The following is a 16533-nucleotide window of genomic DNA, read 5'->3' as shown; positions in this document are numbered from 1 at the left end:
GTTATATTGAATGTATCTATTTACAAAGAATTAGCCTTGGCCTTGAGGAGTCATATTGAAGTTCTAGTGATGTAATTATCCAAATTACACAATTTTAGAAATTGTACAAGGTTGGAGTCTGAGCCCTCCTTGTCACCGTACAAAGCGAAGCGTTGACGGACAAGATACTTGACTGAAGACAATCCACGTACATTGACCATATACGTCCTTTTTAATTTATTTTCTTCCATATTTACATTCTGTTTTGACATTCTCGAAACTTAAAGGGGGATGGTCACGATTTTAGTCAAAAATCATTTTTCCGATTTTTGTTTACAATGCTTCAGTAGGGCATTTTTAATAGGCAACCAAAATTTGAGTGTTATTCGTTGAGTTTTATGCGAGTTATAAAGCTTGCAAAGTTTTGCTATGTAAATAAAGCTTTTGTTTACATTTTGAATGTTGAAGTGAAAATTCCAGTTTTAGACCTAAGATGAATGAGCTAAACGTTAGGAACTGTATATTTATGCATAAAATGAATAAGAAGATTTTAACTACTATTTTGAACCTATGTAAACACAAACTGGGCATGAGCCTTGTTTACGTGCAAAGAATGTGAGTACTGTATCTTGCTTTAAACTCTACGACTGACTCAAATTTTATTTGATCATTAGAAATGCATTCCTAATTAAGGCATTGTAAATAATAAAAACAGAAAAATAGATGTATAAAATGGTTAACTGGTGCATTTTAAATGATTGACCAAAATATTGAATGCTAAAGTCAAGTTACAAGCGAGATACAGAGGTAAGAATTGGTTGTTATGTTAACAAAGCTTGAGTCTTATAGTTGTTTATAAATAATGTAATGTAGAGAATTACAATTTCTTAGACAAAATGACTTCTAAAAACAATTTAAACTAATTCAGTATCTTCATAAATCCTTTTTTGAACAAAAGAAAGATACATTTGATTGAAACTTACACCAATACAAAACAAAGAATTATGAACTCTATATCTTGCTTATAACTTGATATTTGACTTTTAAATTTTGACATAGCATAATAAATTTTTATATTTATCAGTATAAACATTGAAAATGGAAAAATAAAATTTGAAAATTTTTAGTCAAATCGTGTCCAAGTCCCTTTAAAGGTTTACAATTATTTTGTTTTTCAATATTTTATCCATCACCTATAAAATCATTTCAGTTACACAAACATATAATTGAAAAAAAAACCCAACTTTTGTTCCTTATAAGTTTTAATACAATGAAAAACATTTATTTTCTCAAATTCTTAAATAAATATATACACATACCATTTTGTTACTTTTGTTTCACTTTGAGATCAACAATTCTATTTTCCTGCAACTAATTAAAAGCCACAAAAATAAAACATGATCATGATTATCATGTTATTCTTTAAGAAAATTAAATAAATTAAATGTTCCCGAAGTAAAATGATCGTTAGGTCAAGTACCAATGCAATAACGTAATTCCCTGGAGATCGAAAACTAAGAAAATGTAATTTTCAGATCAGAACAATTTGCAAAATCTATTAATGAGATTCCAAACCATTACGATACAACTATACCTCTTCCTCTTCAATACTGAGGGCCATCTTTTACATCTCTGATCATAATCACTTTGTAGTACAATCTTAAAGGTACTTTATAAAATTATTTGCGGTTTTCTTTCAAGCCAAGCAGCGTTGATACGATGGGAACGGGGTGATCGACAGGAGGGCGGCCTGGAGGATTAGCCCTCCTCTCCGTGCTCCTCGTCTACCGTCGGGACATTTTACTGGTTATTTTTTATTTTTATTATAAAAAAAAAACGAAATAGGTGTACTAACAGGTTTTCTTTTCTCTGCCAATGTTTATACCCCCAGGGTAACTTCGGTATAAATGCACATGATCTTGACCAACTATGGAAATAAGAAATGGAAGGACCTTTGTTCTTTTGGTCGGGATCTGTATGCTTTCTGGAGAATTGGTAAACTCCTATCGCCAGGTAATAATGCTTTTCAATATCAACGTAACTTAATGTGTCATGTCCTCGAAAATAAATGTATCAATTAATGGTATATATTGGAGTATGTTTTTTGAGACTATTTAATAAAACTAAAAACAGTCTCTATCATTATATCCAGCGTTCTAGCGATGTTTGCCTTCCGTCGAAGTTAATTTCTGTTTGTTTTAGTGCATTATTTCGCTCCCAAATGGTAATGTAAATGCAAATGTAAAGAATTTTAGAAATACTTGGTACTTTTAAATACAATAATTACTTTACTTTGTTTAGCTCGATGGGATTTATAAAACAGAGTTCTCAGCGAACATAATAAACAGTTTCTTGATTAAACAGGTTTTTCCATAAGCTCACGTAGTTTGAAATATCTGACAATTTTGTTGTTTTACTTACCAGGAAAACAGAAAATATATTGAAGTCGGTAAAACGCCAGGAAAAAGGAAATCAGTGAATAATTTGCATTCCATAATAATTTAAATGTCAAATGCTAATGAAGAAACACGAAAACAAAACAAAAATATGATAAAGGGACATGGTCACAATTTTGGTCAAAATTTATTGTTTCTAATGTTTCAGTAAGGCATACAATGTACGGTATCTAAAAGTCTACTCATATTCGACTGCCATTCGTCGAATCATAAGCAAAATAAAACACAGAGCTCACAATTTTTGTTATGTGAATAAAGCTGAGGTCATGCACATGCTAATGTAAAAAGCTATTGTGCCATTAATGAATTATAATTAACATTAAAGAGGCGTACAGATACATGTACTTCTTTTTATTTTTTTGGAGTAGATTTCTCCAGTCAATTCTCTTGAAAAGAACGCACTTCAACGGTGAGTATTCATTTGAAAACGTCTTGGAAATGTATGGAATGTGATTTTCATCAAACACTTTATGGTATTAGCTGAAAAGACGCATTGTGTATCATTAAACACGTTGTATCATTATTTTAACAGTAAAGACATAAAGTGTCAAGTGCTTTACATTGAAAATAAATATTTCAATTTCAAATAGTTCTATTGGTTTGGTTTGAACTTATTTCATTGGCTATTTTACTACAAAGAAATCTCTCTCTCTCTCTCTCTTTCTCTCTCTCTCTGTTGTACTGCTTTCTAGAGAATTTTTTTTAGTTCAGTCAGCTTAATTATTAAACATGATTAAATCTTTGGTGCCGTGTCTTGCTCTAAATTTTCATTTTTTATCACTCTTAAAAATAGCATAACAAATAAAATGTAAAGTAAACAAAAAAATATTTTTAATTTAAATACTAGTATCATACGTTTTGCAAACCGTATAATTCCTCCCTAAATTCTATTTAATTCACAGTCCGACCTTTATTTTGTAATGAATATTTTTCAAGATTTTCAACTTCGAAGATGTGTACATTCACATTCAGTGCATCTCCTCTGTTACGCTGCGTTTTGATTAATCTTATTAACCCGTGGTGAAAATAGTAAAAGATCAAGCTCTAATCATTGGTCATGGTGATACATATTAAGGAATCAAGATCAAGGGAATCTTAAGCACCCCTCATTTCCTGAACATATTTTTATTTCAGTGTAAGATGGTTATCTCTTAAGATGGTTAAAAATCATATACTACGCACATTAAAGAAATGAAATAGCTTTTTATTAAGTCTGCAATTATCGCTACCACAGCTTGCCTCTCACGATAAAGTTCTAAACATCATCAACAAGAACCGTTATATTGAACATTAAAATGTTACGTAAGATGGAAGTGCTTTTGTATTGTTAGAATTTGTTCTAGTGACCTACAAAGAGAAGAAATGTAGATTTTTTGTTGCCTGGATATTTATCATTACAGAAGTGCAACAATCAAGGTTTTTTTACAGAGAGAGAGAGAGAGAGAGAGAGAGAGAGAGAGAGAGAGAGAGAGAGAGCTTTTAAGTTTTTAACATTTTAAATCGTATAAGAAAATTGCATCGGTATCATGAAGAAGTATTCAACGCTGATTGCCATTTAAAACAATTAGTTTAGTTCCGTAAATTTAAATTCATTAAACATGCAAAGTCAGATATTTACTGGTCATATGGGTATGCGATATTATTGTTAGATAAAAAATCAGGTACCGATATAGCTTCGAAAGAAAGAAATAAACGACACTATCAATTGCACATCAAACTATAAGAGTTTAAAACTGAATAATTTATTAGACAGTAGCTGACGAATTGTAGTCTTTAATTGTTAACATCAACTATAATTGTTGAACAAAAGACCTTTCAGTCATATTACTCAGTTGAGAAACAGCTATGTAGTAATTTCCCTTGTGTGTTTTATCTTAAGTTAGATACAAACGAATTGGGAATAGAGATTGGTGCAGAATTGGAGGGAATTGTTGAACAGTTTCACGATAAATATACACCAGGAAGGCGCACAGTAATTTAACTCTTTGTGGCATTAAAAAAAATTGTGCTGTACCTTTTGCTGTTAATAACACAAATACTTTTTTCAAATCCAAGTGCTTTAGTTTTCGGCTGGGATAAATTATTGAAAGTCTAGTCAATGTGTTTAAGTTTGAGATTTTAATGATAATTATGTATACAGACATTTTATCCCAGAAAATTAAAAATATTAGTAAATGCGCTTTGACATTTTTAAAATACGTCATTTGTTTATATGATGATAAAAAAACATATTCACATATTTTGGTTGTGCTAAATACCCGAACTTTAGAGTCTTAATTTGTAAAAATTTTGTACATAAAAAATGTTGTTCAAAGAATGTGTAATCTAATGAGAAACTTTGTATAATCATCTTCTGGAACCTTTTTACAAATTGAGTCAGGATTTGAACAAATTAGAATTTACGCTTTTCCAGGAGGGTCTTTAATAAAATATCATTAGTTTTAATATTGTGATTCTAGAGATGAATGTGTAATAGATTTTCTCTGATGTAATTCTGTGTTTTGAAAACTCCTTCTAAATGGGTATTGGTTGGAAGAAATAAGATTCTACTCTTCAAACCATTACAACAAAAAGGCCGGCCTCTATAAAACTATGAAATTTAAATTCTTCAACATAATATTTTGGAACAGAAATTTTACATAATAAAATATGTAATTCTGGCATTTCGTAGCTCGTTTTTTCTCTGAAATTAAGACAACTAAAAGATTTGAATATGTCATTTATTTTCACATAAACAAATGTCGTAATCAATTTAAAACATATATTAAACATTTGATTGGCTGGGATAAAATAAAATGCCTGTATATATTATCATAATTTGAATGTCAGAGTAAAACACATTGACTCTCAACACTTCATCCAAGCCAAAACATAAACTAAACAATTACACATAGAAAAACTACAATAGCCTATATAATTCCGTAACATTTTAATTCTTGAACAATACATGTCTTGTGTATTTTCCTCATTACAGCCTTTGTTAAACACAGAAGCCCTGCTTAAGTTTTGGGATTCAAAATAAGACTGAACAATTCGAATTCTAAAGTCGGCTAAAAACTATTGTATTTTTCCTAAGTTGTTAAAATATAATGCATTAACAGTTAGCCTATGCATGTTTTATTTCATTTAGATTTAACAACCATGATACCTCTCACCGGAATGTTGGTTCACTCTCTCAGTGTGGCAATAAAGCGGTCTATCATGGTCACCGAAGTCGCAGAAGCACGAAAGGTTTGTACAGAGAAAGCATGTTATAAAGAACAACAAACGCAATAAAAAGTTCATTGGTTCTCCTGATATTGGGAAAGCGAAAACAGGCGAAACAGAATCTATTGTAAGAAAGTTTTATTTTATGAAAATAACATAAACACAACATGATTTTTTAAATAGAAATATTCATTGAATAATGGTGATTTTAATTATTAGTCAGTTGATAAACAATGAAACACTTCAGCATGAATTCATAAAACTAATGTTTAGCCCTGACCTTTATATATTGAAGCTTTTGTTTGGGAGAATGACGTTGTGACTTGGGGTTTTGAGAAATTCTCGAGAAAACTTGAGCGCATTTTACAATGGTAAGCTTTTCTTGATCTCATGCTGCTTAAGAACTTAATCGTGCAAATGTTCATTTATGAACAGCGATGGATTAGTAAACTCCATGTCGATCAAAATGGTTCTAAGAATTATTGACGTTAAATTGAAACCAGATCTAGAAATGCATATGCATGTATTTCATTAAACACCATATTCAAGTACAATACACAGTGCACTGAACTCGACATCATGGGAAAAATAAAACCAATTTAATAGGAACGCGATACTTTCTGAATACGATACATTTATGCATGCAATATGTTACAACGCTTTTATTCGCTAAGACATTGTGGGAGGTAATAAAACAGTAGAGCCTATCCCATTTAGAGTGTTGATTTATTAGCCTCCAAAGCAACACACAATTGTTCATGTTGTCACCTACTATAAATTTTTTCGCTAAAGTTTCTGGAAAAAATTGAAACATGTGGAATGAAATACTTTTTGAATATAATTGCACAAACAATTGTAGGAAAATTTTCCGAAAGGCTTTAAGAACATGGTCAAGATATTCCAATTTGCGCTTCAAATATACCCGGAAGAGACCAGACATTAGAATCCTTTTTGCTAGGTATGAGCATGGAGATGGGGATTACAACGCATTTGACGGTCAAGGTAATCATTAGAGTACACGGAACTATGTTTTTTCTTGGCATAGCACACAGCAGAAGTTAACATATATGATGGAACCGACTGCAATAATTAACCATATTCTAATCACATAATTATTTGTAAGTTTTTTAAGAAAAAGAGAGAAAGAAGGAAAAAGAAATACAAGTACACTGTATCAGTTGACAGTTTTGCACACACAAGTCACCAAGTTAATTTGAATGCGTGCTAAGACACTTGCTATGAGTAGTACTTTATATTTTAGCAGATATATTTTCATGCATTAGAGAATGACATAACTAATGATATAATTGGACAGAAAAAAAACGGTTTAAGTTAAAGCACTGAAAGTATACTATGTATCTAACTCATTTTGCATAATAATGTAGGAACAATTGAGATTATACATGGTCAACTATTTTTTAAATTGTCTGTGATATTAAGGTATAAGAATTTACTTAATTTGATAAAATATAACAATTGTTGACTTTGTTACCAAACTTATTATTCTTAGTGTATCACAATAAAGTTATAAAACATAGAATTGAAAACTATCCTGCACCAGACAGCACCAACACAGTTTTAATTCAAAAATATACAATGAAGCAACTTAAATTTTAATTTTATGATTGTCGTAAACGTCCGAATAGATGGTGTGAATTCTATGAAAATTGAAACCTTAATTTGTCACGTGTTTCAGGCCGGACCATAGGTCATGCTTTCCGACCAAAAAATGGTGGCACACACTTTGATGACGATGAGCTGTGGTCGGTAAGTACTAACTTAAGTACAGGTGAGATTCACCTCCCCACGGCCGCACTCCACGAAATCGGCCACGCCATCGGGCTAGAACACGTGAGTGATTACTCGTCCGTAATGTCGGCCTATTTCACAACACCCAAAGCGAGGCCTTCAGCATTGGATATCGCACAGCTACGTGACCTTTATAGTGAGTATTACAGGAAAAGTTAATAAATTGTTTGTACTATGTGTTATTTATTATATCTTTGTTGTTATCTGTTGTTATATCAGTTCAGTGTGCTTTGTATTTACAACAGGGATTTTTTCGAATGAAAACTTTAAATACACGATTTTAAAAGGAAGTTTAAGAGTTAAACACGAACACAATTTCATTGATTCCAATAATTGTAAAATGATTTGTTCAAATAAATATAATTTGTATGTCAGGTCGCAGAAAACCAAGGCCGCCAGCAACAAAATATAGTAAAAAAACAATGGTTCCATATTTACCACCATCGAGGAAGGAATTGAATGAAGCTTTGGATAATTGCAATGGAATACGTGATATAATAATGCTACAGAATGGTCAGTATTGATAATGCATTCTGAGTATATTCAATTTCGCAATTAGGATGAATCAATCAATATCTTACAAAAATATATCAATATATTGATTAAAATGAGCGTAGGTGTTTTAAAGGGGCATGGTCACGATTTTGGTCAGTTTCTATTTTTCTGTTTTTATTATTTACAATGCATTACTAATGCATTCATAATTGAGGGTCAGTCGTAGAGTTAAAAGCAAGATACAGGGCTCAGAATTCTTTGTAATGAAAACAAGCCTCGTAACCTGTTTTTGTTTACATAGGTTCAATATACCAGTAAAACACTTTTTGTAGCTAATTTTTCTATCTTCTTCATTATTTAAAGCATAAACCAAGACTTCCTAAGTAATAAACGTTTACCACATTCATTTTAGGTGTAAAACTGGAATATTCACTTCAACATTGAAAATGTTAACAAAAGCTTTGTTTACATAGCAACGAATTTTAAGCTCTGTAACGCACTTATAACTCAACGAATGATAACCAAATTTGTTTTCCAATTAAATCGCCTTATTGAAGCATTGCAATCAATAAACTCGGAAAAAGTTTCGATCCAAATCGTTGCCATGTCCCTTTAATGCTTACACCAAGTATTTTAACACCTCTGCAGGTAACAAACGTAGAATGTTGCACATATTTGCTGGAAACATAACATTCCGAGTTAGCTCCAATGGTAGGGAGCTTGCTTTTCCAAAATGGACTTCTAGAGTATTTCACGGGGTTCCTGGAGATGTTGATGCTGCCAGTTATTACCAGAAAACGCAAGCACAATACTTTTTTAAAGGTGCATCTTATTGCTAATAATATATTACCCGATACTTACTATTATAAGCAAAGAAATACATTTACATGTATCTTATTTCATGTTACACAGTAATGATGATTGAATGGGTCCAAAAAATATGTCACTGCATCAATTAAAGTCTATATTTCTGTTTACAGGAGATCAGGTTTGGAAATTAAAAAGACGTCAAATTGAACCCGGTTATCCAAAAACTGTAAAACTACACACATTGTTTGAAAAACCACGAGCAAGTGTAGTTGTCAAGACCTGGCATTCAAGTGGTCTTTTCATTTTTGGGGTATATATTTTAGTCATAAAAATTATTCTTTACAATGTTGATTTAATCTAAATATAATAAAATATCTAGATAGATAGACCAAATAAAATAAAACATCATGGATCATTTCCTCAGTATTAAGAATTTATAAAATGCCAAAAATTTAAAAAAAAAATCGTTTTTGATCTGATTCAAGTTAAATTCTGATTTTTTCCCCATCATTTTATGGGTAAATTACGCTGAACAAAGTCGTTTGTAAACAGCTTTATTGTGCATTTATATTCTCGGTCAATTAGTTGACAATATATCAGAATGTTATCTGTATTCAGGTTTAAAGTATAGAATTGTTGCATTATTTGAAACCTAAACTAATTTGCATGTCATTGATTTACCCACCGTTCTATATAGAATATGGGTTTTTTTTATATTCTATTCTTAACATGTTCAATGCCAGCAAAATTTCCTTATTTAAAAATTTCAAAAGGGCATACTTTTCTTAAAGTAAGGGGTACTCAAAGATATCCACAAATTAAGATATATATATATATATATATATATATATATATATATATATATATATATATATATATATATATATATATATATATATATTTGTGTGCGTGTGTGTGTATTTAAGATCTGAATTGACACAAATACCAATATACCAAAATATTTGTTAAAGAATCGAACGTTTTGGGAGTGGAGTCCGTGGAGAGACAACACTACGGCGACTCTCCCGAGGCCGATTTCCCGACATTGGAGAGGTCTGCCTGATAATATTGACTCAGCAGTACAATGGAAAGACCAATATGTATACTTTTTCAAAGGGTCGAAGTAAGTAATGTTTTGACATAATCTAGAAATAATTGCAATTTCCTTCTGCATATTTGAATGCATCAAGGAGACCGGTTAAACTACCGTGAAAAAGCACAAACAAAACTTTCTCTGATAACCTAGAGACCCAAAAACCACACAGAGGTTGTAATCTAGCCTTATTGTCGTTTTCAATTATGTTTAGCAACGTCTTATTATTATAGATAATTGTAAGTCAAACAAAAAAATATGAGGGTTTTAACTGATTGTTCTATGTTAGTGTAACGATCGGTGGATGCAGTGCTAATAACTAAAAATTAGGGATATATGAAGTGCAAATTACGATTTCTTTCTTGATTAAGGGTATAAGTGCAAAATTAAAATAGTAATTTTCTTTTTTTAAAAGTGTGCTTTTGAAAATGTCTTATAATTATTGATTATAAAACAAAATATAAAAAAAATTGTTAAAACTCTGTAAAATATACAGTTCTGTCGTATTTGTAGAGCCCGTCATCTTGTTACAGATTTACAAGCATGCTACTCTAATAAAACTGTGAATGTTAAAATATTTGTTGGAGCGTCATGTTTTTCAGTTATACCTACTATTCAACTCTTATTCAACCACGAAATTGTTTTGTGAAATCATTTCTCTGAGATATTTTATGCTTAATTATTTTTCTGATAATCGATATTTAAATTTCATTTGTATATATATATATATATATATATATATATATATATATATATATATATATATATATATATATATATATATATATAAATATTACCTTTTTTCAGGTATTATAAGGTTCATCCAAGTAGAAGAATGGTTTTATACGGGTATCCGAAGTCTATGCCTCCTCCTTGGTTAACAACATTTTGTAACAGTAGTCATCTATAAATCTATGTAAACTAGTTTTAGTATTTTGAATAAATCTTATCACAGAAATTAATACACACAATGTTAATGCTAAAAAAATTATTGGATTCTATTTTTATGCGATAAACTATCAATTAACTCTAAATATTTCTCTACATGTCACATGTATTTTAGTATTAATTGTTTGTTATTAATTATAATGTTATCATTTGATGAGTTTTATCAGCAACTACAAAAGTATAAATCATTATGAGATTTAATAACATACTAGTATATAACAAAATGTCTTAAATAAAAATACTTTGAAAATACATAAAAGTAGAAACGCTAAAACATACATCATTGTCTTCGTTGTTTTCCTTGAGCTCCTTAAAATATTCTATTTATAAGCACTAACATAATAAGAACAAAAGTCCATGTTTCCCTTGGGCTTTGTTGAAAGACACTGCAAATTTTAAGGGTACATTTAATCAGATTTTCACAAAAAACGGATGGATAAAATTTGTTTACCACAAAATACTTCATGAATTTAGATTAGAACGTTGAGTGTCTAATCAATATCTTTTGTTTAGTGGAAGAACCTTTTGCATACTCATTTGCCGATGTATTGTGATTAATGAAAAGAAGAGTACCAAAGATAGGCATAAAGCATGTAATCGTATTCTGTTTTCTTTTTTGACGAGAATATTTAAGTCATGAAAGATCAAGTTTCGAGATATGCAGATGAGACAAATCGTTGTGAAAATTTGCGCTTAACATTGCACTTAAAAAATATAGAGGAACAAAATACAATTGGTTGGACATTGATTATATGCTGTGATGTCCATAGACCTTGCGATTTGTAAAGCGTAAACCAAGAAAGTTATTTAGGCCAGCATTTTTTTATTTTTAGGTTTACAAACCCGCCACTCCGTTTTCTGAGTTTTTAGAAAAAAAAATAAAATTACAAAAAAGATCTTTTTTTTTCTCCCCGACAGCAAATTTTTCCTATAAAAAATAGTAGGAAAAGTGTATTGTCATTGTTATCACAGAGGCATAAAATCTGCTCTTTTTGTGTCATGATAGACAAATTCCTTATGCATCTTTTTCTCGTGCTACCTTCTTCAGAGAAGCTTCTACAAACACTCTGCTGTAAGTTTCATACTTTGAAGTTTTACCGACAGTGTTGACCAGTGGCTAGACGAGATAGTCACACCTCACTGAACATGGCTTCGATAGTTACCTGTGCAGCTGTTTTCAAGTACATCACTGTAAAATGATTCCCTTTCTTTTTGTGTAGAATTAGCATATGTATTCATTGGCCTTTTTAAAAATTTATTTTACACACGGACGGAGAGAGAGAGAGAGAGAGAGAGAGAGAAAGAGAGACAGCTGTATTAGAGATATTATAAAGAATGTGGGCGCTTAAGATGTAGATTCGGCAGGAATCTGGGCGCACAAGGAGAGTGAAAATTTCATCAATTGATTTTGAATATTTTTCGAATTATAACTGTTATCTGGTTTCTGTTGGATGTGGAATGAGTGGAAAAATATTTGAAATGCAAAAGGTTTTATTATAATATGGGTCTTAATATAGCAACACGATGCAATTCATGCAAAATCCTACTTTTTTCACAACTGTTTTTAAATGATTTTGTTGTCTCTGGGTCTTCTCTCCACAAATTTGAAACGTGTAAAGGTAACATATTTCAACATTAAAAATGTCGCTTTTTAAAAAAAGATGGAGAGATGACCCAGAGATGACTAATTATGTACTTTTTCAAATTATTTTTTGAAGGATAAAAAACAAAGTCCATTGATATGACAGTGTTGTTTCAAACAGTACTTTATAGAGCATATATTGACAAGTCTCCGTGGCTCAGTGGTTTCGTCCAGGATTTAGTGATTACATACATTCAGTGTTTTGGGTTCAAATCCAACTTGTGGTCTTTTTAAAAAAAATTAAACTTTTTTGTTTTAAATGTTTGTTATTATAACATGATGTTGAATTATAATATACCGGTATATTTTAATTTGTTTTTATTGATTTCTAGATCTGCTGTATGAACACTATAAAAAATTCTTTTCTTATTACTAGTTTTTTAGGATATACACAATATAACTTCATTAAAATATGTTTTCATTAACATTTCCAACTAGTTATCGGTTTACCTTTCATTGCCATTTTTTGAAAGCTTTGTGAATGTTTTAATAACTGGAATAGCCATATACTTCGACTCTCAACATAATATATTTTTGTTGAAACCTGTACATAGCCTTTCGAGGTTATAGACATTTAAATCCCAATTGATTCGTGTCGAGGATTCCTGCAAACTTACAATCTTGTGCGCTCACTTTCTTTCTGCAGTAACTGTTCTCATGAACACATTTTAAAGTGACCTGCCTAGTGAATTTAAAAAAAATCATATCATTGTTTGTGCATTTTCCGTTATTTTCAATTAAAATTTACCATTACATAATTATTTGCATAGTTGTACTTTGTACATGGAAATTCAACAGGATAAAATACATGCACACATATAGTTGCAGTGATTTTATAGAGTCTGTTCACATTCACAATGTTATGTTTGAGTTTTCTCACATATAAACACCCAAACCAATTTTGTAAATAAAATGTGAGAGATTAATGAAGTTGAATATTTTTTAACTGCAGAAAACATGAAAGTAATAAATATTTTGTATATTAATAATTATATACTAGTATCATAAAGGAGAAAACATTATGACTTTATGTACATAAAATTTAGGTTTTTTTAAAAAAATGAAATGTTGACATGTCCGACAATAGTCTGACTAGTAACTTTGAATCTTGGGCTAGTAACTTTGTGGCCAAATTTTGTAATTGCACACCCCAATAAAAGCTGTATGTCTAATATTCTATTGTACTACTGGTGATATGTTACACAGATGACATACTTTTCACATCCCATGCTACACTTGATGCAGTTACACACCACTATCATGAAGTTGACATTCATTATATTATTAGAATAAAGATGATGACATAAAAAAAAAATTTCCTCCTACAGAACTTTACAACTTTATGGTTCGTAAACCTAAAAATAAAAAAATTGTAGGTCAAAAGAGATTTTTATTTTTATTTTTATTTCCTCCTCCTACGGAACTTTATCATTTTGTTGTTTGTAAACCTAAAAATAAAAAAATGCTGGCTTTATCATATTTAAAACTGGGTAGCAATGAATTTTTTTTGTTAATGACAAGTCAGATATGTTTTTTTTTTTACTGAAAGAGAGCTTGTAAACAAGACAACTCCCACACCCGTGGTCTGATTTAAATTACTGGCACACCAGTTTCGCTTTCATAGACTCAGGTTACCGGAACAGATTAATTACCTAAATGTTTTGCGTTCGAATTTTTTTATTAGCATGTCGGGTTAGGAGATTCTAGAAAAAAAACCAACATTTTTGCAAGACATCTTTCAACACGATTTGATGTCCATGGCATTCAAGTTACCGGTAGTTCTTTTACAAAAAATATTTAAAACTAAACTATTTAACGGTGCAGTAAAAAATCGTTTTACTTGGAAATTGCAGTGATAACCTATTAACCAAGTTTATTGGAAAATTCGTCATTTTACAAAATGTTTTAAAATAGCTAGAATGATTATCATAATTCATCCCGCTCGCAACTTTAACGTTGGTGCATATTTAAAAGCTAATCGTGTCTACTTTCAGACTCAGATTTCTTATATGTTTTGATAAGCATCCCCCACACTACGTCATTTTGAGAAAACTATACCACTCGGGCCATTGAACTATGTCCATATTTATACAGGGTATTGATCTTTAAGCAGAATTGAAAAATGTGCGTGTCCAAATTAATTCACAAAAATAAGCATATAAATACATAATCAATAATGATTAAAACAAAATCGATGATGTTTTGTTTGTGGTTTACTTATAAATTCAAACTGAATCATTGCAAGTTTTAATTAGCAAGTAAACGAAGAGTGTTTCGAAAGGTCTTCCTCAGAAGTTTTCCGGAACGTTTTAGAAGGTAAATCAGTACACGAAAATGTTGACTATACATGTATCATTGTTTGCAATGCTGCAATTGATAGTGCTTTTCACTGTGTGTTGCTGTTCATTTGGACTTACCAAGGAAGTCGTGGACAAAGTGGGCACTAACGGGAAAAGCGGCCATGCAGATTACATCGAAACTACTGAAAAACGGCGTCCTTTAGCCAAAGACGATAACGACGATTTCATCGAATCTTTAATACAAAAAAACAAGGTTTATGTTTCAAAAAGAGGACACACGTTTAGTCCCTGGGGTGGTAAACGGTCTAGGATGAGTGTAGTCAGACGGAGAGGCGGTTTTTGGGACAAAGAAAAAATACGAACCATTTTGGACATTTTGGAACTTATACAATACGGACAAAGCAAGGAAGCCACTTTGAAAAACCGTGTTAAACCACCATTTGCGACTGGTTCTAAGGAACGCTTGTTTTATGAACAGTAAGTTGTCCGATTATAAGAACAGTAAGACGACGAGAGTTACTGTTTTATTCACAGCAATTACAATAACTGGAATTTACCTAGTTGACCAGTTTTTGATTTTGACTGCAAATTAATGTACGAGTGATATTAAGCTTAATATATTATTTTATTCATGGTTTTCAATTATTTATCAGAACTGTGTACTTGTACGATTGATAAACGATACCAGGATTCCTTCAGACTATAATGTTTCGATGAGGGTGCATACTTCTTTTTTTTTTGTGAGGAACTTAATATTTTACGTTGAAATATTAGAATAGAATTATATGTCTAACATTACATCGATTAGTTTCAAACTGTTGAAAAATAGTACGTTTTATTTAACTATTGATGTATGAGGCTATCATGATAAAAACTCAGTTTGCCATTCACTGCACATTGTTTTTTTCAAAAATATATGTGCAAATTACAAACATTGAACAAGTGTGTTATTTTTATTAAGGAGGCAGATACAATTGACCTCTCTGAACGACACTTTCGATTTATAAAATATTGAAAGTGGGTCCTTTTTAAAACGCTTATGTATCTATACTACTATATTAAAAGAATAGACTCGAATTTTTGGTCTTTAATACCGAGAAATCGGAAGAATACTGTCTTTTGTTTTATATACTACTATATTAAAAGAATAGACTCGAATTTTTGGTCTTTAATAACCGAGAAATCGGAAGAATACTGTCTTTTGTTTTATATATTTTAAACATCATTGGTACTTGAAGATTACCAATTTGTTTTTATTTTTTCTCAGTTAAGCTTCGCCAATTAATAATCAACGAAAATTCCTCAAAAAACCCCGGAAATCACCTGGATCTTTTGGATTTTACAATCTTGCGCTTGCGCAATACATTCATCCTAACGGGATCTTTAGTTTATGTTTCCACAATATCACACCTGCATGAATAAACTCAGAAGTGATAATACAAAAACGGGTAAATTTTCATTGGACTTTTGCTATATATTCTGTTCATATCTTATGAGCGAAAGTATAAAATAACAAATATACATTTCAACTAAGTACTTACATTTGTCTTCATGATGACAAAAATATTTGATTACATGCAAAAAAGTTACATTTGTTAGGCGAGTGAAGATAGAATATGTTTTATCGTAAAAATGAAAGATGTCCTACGGACCCAGTTTTACAAAGAAAATACGTGTACGTTGGTGAAAAGGTGTTGAATTCTTCCATTCTTTGGATTAAAATTTTTAGTTGAAAGGTATTTGCAGTCTCAAAAAGGTTTGTAACTGTGGTGAGGTCGGGTGAGGGCCTTTCCC

General features: G+C 30.9%; 1 protein-coding gene across 1 annotated transcript; it reads left to right on the top strand.

Annotated features, from left to right (window-relative positions):
* The first annotated feature begins 1707 nt into the window (after nt 1-1707).
* Nucleotides 1708-11064, top strand: LOC128161283 (matrix metalloproteinase-19-like). Its single transcript, XM_052824542.1, has 11 exons — nt 1708-1992; nt 2804-2844; nt 5566-5666; nt 5938-6013; nt 6502-6644; nt 7339-7587; nt 7827-7964; nt 8595-8768; nt 8927-9066; nt 9728-9879; nt 10657-11064. Exons 1-11 carry the CDS (start codon nt 1909-1911, stop codon nt 10757-10759), a joined length of 1401 nt encoding a protein of 466 aa, XP_052680502.1. The 5' UTR covers nt 1708-1908; the 3' UTR covers nt 10760-11064.
* The last annotated feature ends 5469 nt before the right edge of the window (nt 11065-16533 follow it).

The sequence above is a fragment of the Crassostrea angulata genome, chromosome 1 (genome assembly GCF_025612915.1).
Source record: "Crassostrea angulata isolate pt1a10 chromosome 1, ASM2561291v2, whole genome shotgun sequence".
NCBI classification, from domain to species: domain Eukaryota; kingdom Metazoa; phylum Mollusca; class Bivalvia; order Ostreida; family Ostreidae; genus Magallana; species Magallana angulata.
The sequence above is the reverse complement of the archived record's forward strand: the minus strand, read 5'-3'. Positions and strand labels throughout refer to the sequence as shown.